The following is a 12,789-nucleotide window of genomic DNA, read 5'->3' as shown; positions in this document are numbered from 1 at the left end:
TATATCTTCCTGACAGTATTTTGTTGTTTATATAAATCATCACTAGCCTTGAGAATTAAAACCAATTTTGACAGGAGTTAACATTTTTCTTCTCAGACACAGGATCTTTCGCATATATGTTAATCTTGGCAGAGAAGCCCAGGCGAGGGAGTACATGTCATAAGTTCCTGAAGAAACCACCAGCTGCCTTAAGTAATTGTTGATAGCCCTTAGGAAAGTTGGGGAGGAGCTGCTTAAAGACCTGTGTGCTCTGAGAGGAAGCCCAGCCCGGGACACTCATACTAACAGCTACTGAAGAATCCTTAGACACCTTTGCCGTTTTATCTCTCATAACTTATTTTGATTTGGTGTTTTAAACTGTAAAACACTTCAAATGCCTTGACAGGAAGGCAGTATATAAGAAGCTCACTACATTCTGAAATATGAGTTGGATGCAGACTTAGTCATACTTAAAGTAGACCCAATTAAATAAGTGGGACTTTAGTCTAGATCCAAGCATATATATTTTCAAATATATGAAATCTGAGCACTCGAAAAGCAGCAATATTACTGTATATTATATACAACAGATAGTTAAATACCTGACATTTTGAGCCTCCAGGGTGACTACAGATCTTACAGCAAATCAAAGGCAATCAGCACCCACACAAAACTTACCGTTGGGTAATACTACAATACAGAGCCAGATTTTCAATCATGCCTTTCTAATAGTTTTCTTCTGACATAGTAATATTAGCTTTATATTCAGTTGATGGTCATCATGTGTAGATGCTAATTTAATGTCTATGCACATAGCTAAAAGAATGCAGTTACTTGATGCCAACTCTGTGCCAAGCTGAAAACTTCAGTTCCTGTTAGCCTTCTAGATCCTCAGATATCTTTATTTGTTTCGCCCTGTCTATATCATTGTTATCCTCTCCATCCTAGAAGCTTGATGTTTGAATATTTCTGACCAGAAAATGAACAAAAACTCATGTATTTTCTGGCTTAGATGCCTGGCATACAAATTTGAGCCAAGCTCAAAATCAACTACAATTAATCATCTTCAGGTGCAGGTTACATATTTTAATACCAAGACTGTTAACAAGCAAAATTCTAAAGGCCATCTCAAATTGTGTTCTTGTTATACTAACCTGAGAGAATCTACATTCATGAGAACTGAAATTTGAAGGTAACACACTGGGTCAATTCAGACATTCATGTTGTCTCCTTTCCACTGTCTTAAAACTCCACACCCCCAGAGAATGATCTGTGAATTCTATGGATTGGATGCAGACTAAGTTAGTTACAGCACTTGGTTTCCACTGAGTTCAATGGGGCTGAAATCATGACTAACTTGTTCAATTAACTTAGTCTGGGTCCAACCTATGTCTTCATTCTTTCTAAAATGCTCAATGCATCCTACAGTATGTTAAATACGGGTGGATAGTGAGTATTCTATCCATGTCTCATTTTCTGCAACCCTAGGGTCTGCACTTAGGAAAAGCGGTCTCTTTTCCAGCTGGCTGAACGTCCTATTGTTTTTGTGAAAGCACAACTAAAGAAGCCAGATGCTCAGTTGCCATCTCTTGATTTGAGAAGGTGGCTTCCCCATCACAAATGATTCCACTACTAGTTATTAATGAAAATGCTGGGAAAATAGCCACCAAAGGTGCTAGAAAAAAAGATAATTTATGCTTCCAGCAGAAAGTCATGGATTCATGAGAAATGGGAGAAAGCTAAACTAATTATAGGCATAAGCTGGTAGGTTTAGTTTCTATCCAGATAAACTGCTCCTCACTGCATTGTTACAGAAAGTCAGAATGTTATTTCAGTATGCCATCTCAAATTAAAATGAAAACAGATGGATTTGTGTTCCCATTAGATCCCAGATGTGCTTCTAGTTTCATCCTTGACACTTATCAAGGGATTGAAAAAGCATCATCCTTCTGGTTGTACCTTCATAAACAATCAGCAGAAAATGTCAGAAGAGGTAGCATTACTTCTCTAAATTATGTGCTCTCTCCTTAAACTCAACAATGAACCACTTGTAAGGGGCGGGAGCAAAAGCAACAAGTCCAATGCCAAAACATTGTCCATTGCCAGACGTTAGTTACTTTTCTTACAACAGCGTCTTTCATAAAATCTGAAGATGAATGGGCAGCTACAGCTTTAGAAGGACCAATAACATGAGAGATCCTCAATAAACTATTATGTCCTGAACATGAGGTTCAGGTGATTAGAACTTTTATGGCAAAGGATTCAAGCTCCTGGTTCACAGCTAACTGACTTGGTAATAGAACTCCTGAAGAAAACCTAATCAATCCTCTCCAAGTGAGGGATATAGCATAATGGGTGCCTCACAACCACGAAATTTCTTTACTTACCTCACAACTATGAAATGTCCTTTCTAATGAGACTTTGCAAAGTAAGAGAGCGGATCTGTCTTATTTGGGCTGGGTTTTGGTAGCTAGAAGGAAATCTGCACAGGCCAGTGCAGAGAGAAAACATGGTGTCCTGTTGCTTTCAGTAATGATTTAAGTTACCCAACCTGTGCCTTCAGGATGGATCAGGTAAAAAATATTTAAACAAAATAAATGGTATAACTTTCTCTCAAAAGAAAAATCAATATCCCCTCCCCCCAACAGTGAAGTCGGGGGTGGGGGAGTGCCAACAGGACCAGAGCTGAAACAGGCCACGGAGAAACTAAAGGGAGCTATCTGCCTGTTCAGAAGAACCCTGAGGTTTGAAGAACTTTTGAAAATCCTATGGGGGCAGCAGCCCAATGAAGACAGAGGCTCAGTACTGTGGCTCGGTAGCCACAGAATGTTCAGTGTCAGAAAACAGAAACGGGAGGGAGGTTGGCTTCAGCCCTTCCAGCTTATAGTATTTGGCTGCCTGGAACCCCAAGAAGACCTTATAGGAAACTAATATTTTGTTGCAAACCTTACTTGAGTTTAGATGATAGCAAAGTTCTTTTTGGCATTACTTAAACAGGAACATCCTGAAAAGTGTGTGCACAAACATTTTAAAGGTTTTTCTTTTCAAGAAAGGGTTAAAAATCTCTTGGCCATCCTGCTTTAAGAGGCTTAGGCTGCCATCCTATGCATGTTTAGACAGAAAAATGTCCTACAATTCCCAGCATTCCCCAGCCAGCCATGGGGAATGCTGGAAATTGTAGAACTTTTTTCTGTCTAAACATGCATAGGATGGCACCCTTAGGGTACAATCATACACATGTTTAGACAGAGAAACTTTCTACAACTCCCAGCATTCCCCATGCTGGGAGTTGTAGGACTCTCCTCTGTCTCCACATGCATGGAATTGCACCCTAAAGAGCTTTAAGTGCCCAACGGTAGTACTACTGTTGGGCACTTAAACCTCTAGCATTGTGAAAAGGCTGTAAACCATATAAACTGCATACTTGCCAAGGCATACAGACTCAAACCCACCAACAAAGCATTTGTTCAGCAAAACCTGGGCTTCAGATTTTCCCTGCAAACCACCTATACAGAACGAGATCTGAAAGCAGATCAAACTTTTCGGTGGTACTGTTACTGTTTCATTTCCTCCTTCATCTAGCTCTGGATTTTTTCTGCAAACAGTTCGCTTGTGCCCTACCATGCCTTTCACATGTTGCTTCTGCCCCTGATACTCCTACTGTTCTACTCTGAAAGCACACACATCTTCAGTGAGTGCATTCCTAATCACAAGTACAACAGCCCTTTTCTTCTAGGGCCCTGACAAGCCAGTGTGAAGGCCATTATATCCTACCCATATGCCATGGAGTCATGACCGAAGGATGATGTGCAATAGATCCACTAGAAGCCAAGCAAAGCCTCTCCCTTCTCCTGTGATCTACGACTGTAAGGCAGGTCTTTCCAGATGAATACCTAGTTTTAATCCTTTAGAGCTTGAAACCCAATAAGGTGTCCCCATCCAACCTCACAAATCCATTCCAAAAAATGCACCACATAGTAGACAAAGCCATTCCATTTTCTCTAACGGGGGGGGGGGGGGTCCAAATGATTAGTCAATGATAGTGAAGCTTTTTTGCATGAAATCAGCAGGCAAAAAATGAAGTATAAACAAAAATGATTAATTTTTTTTAAAGGGTTAATGCTCTCAAGCCAACGGAATTCAAACTCTGTTGGGGGAATTCCAAGGTTCCTCAGAAGCTGATCAAAAATGGCTCAAGAGCAATATCTCTGAAATACAGCTAAAATATAGCTTACCTGCCACTATAGACTGCAATGTGCAGTTGCAGGACAGTGTTTCCTGCTCAGGGCACAATCAGTTCAAGTGGGCAACATCATGCCTCTCACAAACCAAGTATGTGCTATAAACATGGCTGGAATCTTTCAAAATGTACTGGGATTCAGTGGCAGGCCTGCATACCCTCCTTTATTGAAATTACGCATTTTGGCTCCCTAGATTTCATGTCTCAATGAAAGATAAGTAGAAAGAGTGGACTCCCAAATGAAATAGAGTATTAAGGGTATTTAGTAGTATTTTGTTTCTAAAATTCTGGAAAGTCCTAGACATACATCCATGTCTATTATGAACTGCTTTGAGTACAGTTTACTGTAGAAAAGCAGCATATAAATATACTTAATAAATACATGCACCATTTTCTTGATACTCAACACTAGCTAGGAATGAAGTCTGGGAGAGAACAGCTACATAGTTATGGCACTGGCACTAAACATTATTAGATGTACCTAAAATAAAAGGTTCAATGTGTGCATTTGAGCTGCACAAGATGATGTTATTCTAATAACCTGAAGATAACACTTCTCCCTGCCAAAAAGAAATTTGACACGGCTTTAGCAACGAAACCATAATATTAAGACTTCCTTGTGTTGCTTCTTGCAGGCTTTATTTCCATTAAAAACTTGTATACTTCTGAAAGGCAGAAAAACAAAACAAAAAACTTCTAGAAATGGTCACACAAGATCGGTATACAATAATTTTACTTGTATTTTATATGTCCTTCAACATAGGCCGTAGAACTGAAGAACAGAACCTTAAATTTTAGTTCCTGAACATTTCAGACCATTGTATTTAATACTGAAAATGTTCAGGGACTGCAGCGGTCAGTGTTGTCCACATATATTATGAATGCAGCCAGTGGTTTTCAGGCTAAGGTTTTAATAGAAACAGTCATTAACTCCTATGTGGCTCTATTTAGATTAACACAAGATTAGCAAATATGCAGTTGATTTGGTGCAGTAAACTTTAAAATCTGTTGTCCACTACAGAGTGTATTGCACTTTTTATTTTTTAAGTCTATTATTTTAGCTATGGAAACAAGAACGAAACATCACTGAATCTCATGGGGACACTCAGGGGCTAGACATAGTTCTTGCTTGCATTTGTTCCTGGACCGCATCCACAAATCACTTCAACATGGCAAAATTCTATTTTAGATTCCGAAAACATAAAAATTTGTGAGCCGCTTAAGAACACAACTTGAAAATGAAAATAAAATTCAGCAACAGCAGGATCTGAGCTATGCCTACTGTTTTCCATTTGCATAATCCTTTTTCCCCTTCTTGAAATAGAGCATATAGTGCATACTTGCAATGCATTAGAAGACCCTTATCAATGTTGATGCTAATGCAAGGTTTTGTTCCATGATGAAAGAGGTCTCAAGAGCTCATTTTTGCCATTCATAACACTATCAGCAACAATTAGGACACTACACAAATACACTTTTTAATGGAACACAGAGAGATAGTCTATGAAGAAATCCTTACAATCAGGTTTTCAACCACCTAGTGGCTGTTGCAGAGAATTCACAATTGCAGCCATTCATCAGAGTTCTGGACTAAAGCCTGCACAGTTCATATTGGTCAGCTATCTATGCCTTTTCTAAGCAGCCTGATAATATTCGCACCAAGTTTCTATCAAACATATAGGAGGCTTATATAAGCTTTCCCAGTGATGTATTCCTTTAAGAGTAGCAGCATATTTCTCAAGAGCCAAACGTGTAGTATTCAGCGAATTATGTTTTTCAAAGCCTAGCAGATGCTTGGATTTAACATATTAAAGTATCTGGGATTTCATTTCTAGCATTTTGATTTGTGCCAGTTTTTGTCATGAAAAATAATTCTAAAGGTATTTTGTCATCTGAACCTTAAAATCAAGTATTTACTAAATTTTAAAAATTAAGTACAGTGTAAGTTATACATATTCTATTAATATAACATATTATACTATAGGTCTCATTTGTTGTGGGTTATTTCGATGCCAAAACCAATGTGGAGAACTGATTCTATAGATTATGACAGTTCTGCCAGCATATTACTAATTCAGCACCTTTATACCACATAGACACCAATTAATAATGTAATTATCATTTAAATCAACAGGAAAAATAGCCACATTAAATTCTGGAGGAGACCAATAGAGCAGACACCACTTACAGCATCTCCCACTGTAGCTTTAAAATATTTTGCTGGGTGATTTGTTACAAACAAATATTATGGAGAACTACCAATAATGCTTACCACATCACGTAACAGAAATGCTCTCAACAGGGCCAGGGCCTTTGACTGCTTCATACCAATCCACAAATCAAAGATATTTCATTCTGAAGTTCCTGCATAACCCCTCTTTTATCCCTGATCTTAAAAAACAGAACCAACCCAGACAAGAGTAGATACAAACTGCTTCTGAATTGGAGCAAGGAACCAATCTGTTCTAATGTAAAAAATTTAGGTATTCGTACTAGTAGAAGTGTTAACAGTATGGTTTAAAAAACCTGAAGTTGTTTCCACTAATATCCAGTGCTGATATGTTCAGTATTGTCTTATGTGTTCTATACTTAGCTTAGCACCTTTTATGACTCAGAGGCTAACTGAAATATAGTTATTTTACACAAGTACAAGATCAATAAAAATGGTCTCACGCTGAGATAACAGGTTTCTCCTTACACCCCATGCTAGTAGAATACTCATGGAGGCCTAGTCTAGAATGGTTTCACTTGAGACAAGTGTATGTTATGCTACCCATACAAGTAGCAACTTCAAATCCAAGCACAACAACTCCCCCACCCTTCATTGCATTCTGCAAAATGTTTCACCTTAACATTTTCCCTGTGCATTTTATCTCACTGTTCAGCACACAAGGAGTTACCCAAAGAGGCTGAACAAGCCACTTTTTTGTTGCTATGGTAGATCTCAGTACTATAAAAAAGAAGTGGTGGAAAGAGGAAGAAAGAGGGGAATATTTGAACAGTATGCACATGTGAACACACTCCTAATAATGTCAGTTCTGGAGAGAGGCCTGTGATAGAACAGCTGTCCCACAGACATCTTCATTTGTATGCAATACACAGGAATATAGTTTGGCCCTTACACCCTTGTAGCTGAAGGATTTATACTATGCTTGACATTCACAAAATAATCGAAACGGGGTGGGGGTGGGGTGAGAATCAGCTCAATAAAGCTTGGTTTCAAGTATTACTTATACATATTATTCCAGGATATCATAACAAACGTGCTTTGCACAAAGCCCTTTAACAAGCACCACCAGTTGGAGAACTAAGCTGGAATCCTAAGCACTTACTAAGGAGCAAAAATTCAGAGGAGCGTGCTTCAGAGTAAATATGTTTAGGACCTACTCATACTGATACATCAGATCCATCAACATTTAGCACATCTGCTTTAAAAAATCCTGCATCAGTATAACAACCAAACCCACTACCAACATTTTCTATTTTTATTGCACTTCTCCTTCAATTCTATATATAGAGGAATAACAAGAAGGAATAATAAGAAAAAATAAAATGCATACCTCTATTATTGGTGATATATATTCAATATACCATAGCAACACTGCATTAAATGTAATACCCAATCGCTGTGCTGCCAATTTCTGCAAAGCCACAGAAGCCTATTTTGTTTTCTATTTACCCATAAGTAGATTTGTTCGTTTGCTCATTTAATAGCATGCCATAGGCTGTTCACATATACAAAGCAACTAGAATACTGTACTAAAGAAATGCTTAATAAGTAGATTTGTTGACAATTATAACTCATACCTATATTTCCTCAGGTGGATAATTTTTATTTGATACTTACAATTCAAATGTAACAGAGTACTTTGATGCACATGGAAAATTCATACCATGTTTGAAAGATGCATATGGAAATAAATACATTTTAGGAGAAATTACTCTACACTTTTAGAGTAACATTAACAGAGCAATCCTATACATTTCTATGAGAAGTAAGTCCTCTTGAGTTCAATGGGGCTTACCCAAAGATGAGTATAGGATTGCAACTTTAGATGACAAACTATTTCCAACCCAATGCGTCTAAGTTTACTAAAAGGTGCTCATACAGAGCTAGGCCACAAGTTCTTAACAGGTCAGCCCCCTCACTCCTAGAAAGTTCAGTACCAGAGGAAGTTGTCAGGTTTTTCCACACATCCTGCCCTTTTCTCTTCATGACTACTCTTCTGCTTAGCCCAGCCTACTTTTCTTATACACATTTTTAGTGTACTGTCTTTTCTTAAAGCCTTTCAATTACTTTCTAATATATGAGAGCACTACATCTCCACATTTGGTGCTTTCCACAAAAAGGGAATTAAAGACTACATGTTTTATCCACAGAACTTTCCCTACAGACAGGGAAAGGCCTATGTAACTTACTTCAAACTAAAACAGGCTGTCTCTATAATCCGTTTCCTTTACATGTAAGCCTGATAAAATTGCAATCCTAAGCAGTTCCTTACCAGGAAACAAGTCCCATTGAACTCAATGAATAAACATCCTTAAGATAGTAATGTTAATCACTGAGTGATCAAGAATATTTTCCTTATGGAGTAACCACACTCTTCTAACAGTTATAAAGCAGTGGTTTTGTTTAAGAGCAAGTCAATGTGAAGACATGTTTTTCTAACTTGCTTACTTTTTCTATACAGCATCTCTTGTTAATAAACTTTTGCAGTACTGAAACTGCTGGAGGAAACATTTTCCACAGGGGTAGCAGTACTAGTCTGTTGTAGCAAAAATCCAACAGAGCCTTGTGAATGCATTTTCTCAATTATCATCTTACTTTCCATTGATAATTACATTTCCATTGCTGCTTTGTATCTGTATAACTAATACTTTGAAAAAGAGTAAGTGGCATCCAGCTCACATGGCTAAGTTTAAATAAGTGCATAGAGACTAACTATATTTCAGTTTGTCTTAAATAATGGAGAGTAACCTTCCTTCGCTTCAAGTTCCCAACTATATTTGATAGACTCAAGAGTCATTTTGATTGTTCTTCAAGACTAAAGAAGTAGTGCTTTTTATTAGTATTCAGCTTAATATATTCATGGTCTCATTTCCTACATTCTTCCTTATATTTTACACATATTTTTCCACACAAGTAATAAACCACATACGTTAACATGTATTCCCCTTGTCACCTCTTATGAGCAAGTACCTTTGGAACTGACTTTTGAAATATATTTAAACTTGATAAAGAAATGCTGGCAAGATGCATTTGCAACTAAGCACCTGCATTAGGAAAATATATAAAAGATAAATACCTGTCTTCATCACCATCAACAGGAATAGATATGCCAAAGACAGAGCTGGCAAGACTGTTCATAGGAGTAGTTGCAGGTAAATTAAGAGGGTTTGTTAAAGTGTCCGGAATAGGTGGCTTCACAAGTTTATTTTCAGCAACAAGAGAAAGTGGTGGTTGAGGTAGGGGTTCAGATTTTCTTCTAGTATCATCAATCTTGCCTAAAGGTTGAGTCTGAAACTGTCCAATGTTAGATTGTGGCAGATTTGCAGGTACATTGGTTGTGCCTTGCATTAGCGGAAGGCCAACGTGCTGCTGGACAACACTGGAACTCCTACTGACAGATGTATGGCTAGTCAGCTGGGACTGGACCAAAGTAACAGGGGGATTTGGCATAGTAACAGAAGTTGTAGACACACTAGGCACACTAGTACCAGGTACAGCTGCAGGCACATTCTGAACTCCAGTGACTACACTGTGAGGAGCACCAGCCACTTGACTGCTTCCACCCATTTGCTGCTGAGTCATAGATTTCTGTTGCACAACCCCTGCATGTCCAATGCTTTGCTGCACCACACCTCCTGGCTGAGGAATGACAGTCTGAATTGGAGTTGTCAGGCCACTCTGCATTAGCCCAGATCCCTGTCCTACTGTTTCAGCAGTTTGTGAAGAAACTCCCATCACTGGCACTATAGGTGAGGGATTCTGACCAGCTACTTGTGCTGCTGGAAGACTGGAAGCTCCAGTGCTTGGGACAGAGCCTGAAGCAGCCTGTTGAGTAGCTCCTTGAGACTGCATTACTGTCATATGTTGAATGTATTCTGTCTGGCTAGGAGTCTGGGTTTGCACCAAATGCACTGGTTGAATCTGCGACTGAGAATAAGCAAATTGCTGAGGCTGAGCCACTGGTACATTAACTTGCTGTACCTGCTGCTGTGGCATGGGCAAACTCGTCTGGGCTATTGCTACATTTGAAGGTGGCATGCCTTTCCCATTGGGCCCACCCTGTCCCATGCTCTGTGCATTTATCTGCGGCTGGGTCTGCAGCAGAGGCCCCATCATTTGCTGGCTTGCTGCTGTAGCTCCTGAATAGATTGGCTGAGCACTACTTTGAGGCACAGCCCCACCTATGGGCTGCTGCCCAATGACAAAATTAGGTTGCTGTGGAGAGGGCTGGTTTATTTTCTCTGGCTGGAGTAGCTGTGACACAGCAGCAAGAGAGCTGTCAGCCAGGGAGTCGGGGCCATGCACTGAAGTGGCCACTATCAATGAGCTGCCAGTAGCACCTAGGCCACTGTCCCTATCTTGAACAACCTGTTCAAAAGTACTGTTGTGTCTAATGCAATCCCCAGTCCTAGCTAAAACAGCCCCGCCATCCGAGTCCCGATCATAGTATTCCATACACGTCCATCGGCCCCGTCTGTAGGGCTCTCCAGTACCGTGGTCCAGCTTGATCACCCTGAAGCGGGAACTGCATGCAACGGCAGCCGTTAAAGGCATGGCTCCAAGACCAGCCCCTGCCTGCGCACTGCTGCCTCCTGTCGCCACGGAGGCTTGGGTGGCAGCCGCTGGGGGCACAGCGATGCTCCTGGGAACAGCTCCCCCGTTGGTGGCAGGCACAGCAGGAGAAGGCGGCGGCGGTTGTATCCCTCCAGAGGCTGAGGCGGCGGCTACTTGCCCATCCAGAAGCAGGTTAGGAGAGACTGTCCCGGGAGTCTCGGCATCACCCACGTTGTTGAGAGTCTCCTCGGAAGAGCTGCGCTCGCAGGCATCTTCAGGTCCATAGTCGGTGGCGCGGGACACATCGAAGATCTCAGAGGAAACGTCCTCGGTGTGGGATTCGTCCGGGTCGTCCAGGCTCTCCGTGTCCTCGGTGATGCTGCTGGCCACCTGGGCCGTCGTCACGCTGGTGATCTGGAAACAGCTCTTCTTCTTGGCCGGCATCTTGGACATGGTGCCTTCCCGAGGGAAGGGGGCGAGGACGACAAGAAGAACAAGAACGAGGTCGGGGAGGGGTTCCGCCCACCTGCCCTCGCTGGAGTCGGCGAAAAACTGGGTGAAAGCGGCGAAGGAACGAAGTCCGAGCCGGCCCTGGCGTAGCGGGGGGGAGGATCACGTTCTGTCTACGGCGCAGACGCCGGCGGTATCGCACATTCCTCCGGCCTCACGACGGAGCCCCGGCTCAGCAGGCGGCCGCCAGGCCTGGGGTTGGAGATGAGGGAAAAGAGAAGGGGGGCGGCGGCCGGGCTCCTCCTCTTCCTCCCCGAGTAAAGCTGCGGGCCCCTCGGCGGGCGGGCGGCGCCACCGCCGCCTCCTCCTCTCCGTGGAGTTCCGCTGTCCCCTTTCGCAGCCGCGGCTCCTTTCACAGCCGTTCTAGGGTAGCGAGGCCGGGGTGGCGATATCCGTCAAGCCGCTCCGCTGAGCTTCCGGCGAGACCCGGGGTCCCCGAGGCGGGCCCAAGGCCACAGGCCCGTCCGTCCGTCCGTCCGGTTCCGGCGAGGGGCGGCGGCACCAGCCGGCGAGCCCAACCGAGGCGCAGGCCGCCCTGCCTCCGCGCTCTACCTGGAGATCAGCACCAGACGCATCTTCTTGGGAGGAGGGAAAAGGGGGGCGGGGGAGACGAACGAGCCCGGCTCACAGCGGCCCCCTCAGGCAGGCGGGCGGGCCTCCCAGGCTCGCTCTCTGCCGACGGACCAGCTCTCCCGTCTGCCCAGCGAGGCGGACTGGAGTGGGCCGGGCCCTTTTTTGTCACTCCGGGCGCGCTGCTCGCTCAAGCGCTGCTGAAGGAGCTGAAATTCAAACTGCTCACTCCCCTCGCTCAAGATGGGGCTCAAATGGAGCCGCGAGGCAGCCTGGGAGCTGGAGCGAAGCCGCTGCTGCTGCTGCTGCTGCTGCTGCTGCTGCGGCCGCCGACACAGACCCCGCCCCCGCGCAGAAGCGCGCTGACGTCAAGCCGTCGGACACGCCCCCCCCTTCGGGCGGCTCAAACGACGAGAATTTATGCCCTGGCTAGAAAAGCGGTGGGCGGAGGCCGGGCACAGGAAAGGGGGCGGGGTTTCGCTGAGGGGGGGAAATCCCTCCCACTGCGATCGTCATTGTAACCGTTTGGAATGTTCCACTCGCTCGGCGCTGCCCCTCTCCTCTTTCTTGAGCGCAGCGTTGGTATCTTCCGGGAGGAGGCGATGATGCGATACCCTCATACGCCCTTCATTTTGTTCGAGTTCGCTGAGGGGCTTTACCTCAGTTGGGCCGCGCTCGAGGCCACCGCAGGGGGAGAACAAGCCCT

The 12,789-nt window shown here is 43.2% G+C and overlaps 1 protein-coding gene across 2 annotated transcripts in view; it reads right to left on the bottom strand.

Moving 5' to 3' along the window:
* TSC22D2 (TSC22 domain family member 2) overlaps positions 1-12,437 on the bottom strand; it is a 37,198-nt gene extending 24,761 nt beyond the window's left edge. Inside the window, exon 1 of one of the 2 annotated variants that reach the window (XM_084847277.1) lies at positions 9,526-12,437. In XM_084847277.1, coding sequence (XP_084703403.1) covers positions 9,526-11,456 — 1,931 coding nt within the window. In that variant the 5' untranslated portion in view covers positions 11,457-12,437. The remainder of the gene's footprint in view (positions 1-9,525) is intronic. The other variant, XM_084847278.1, reaches the window with a different exon arrangement.
* Between the last annotated feature and the right edge of the window lie 352 nt (positions 12,438-12,789).

The sequence above is a fragment of the Heloderma suspectum genome, chromosome 3, assembly GCF_057233095.1.
Source record: "Heloderma suspectum isolate Gila_16-S chromosome 3, 16-S_ref, whole genome shotgun sequence".
In the NCBI taxonomy this organism is placed as follows: Eukaryota; Metazoa; Chordata; class Lepidosauria; order Squamata; family Helodermatidae; genus Heloderma; species Heloderma suspectum.
Note: the sequence above shows the minus strand (reverse complement) of the source record. Positions and strands in the feature narration are given on the sequence as shown.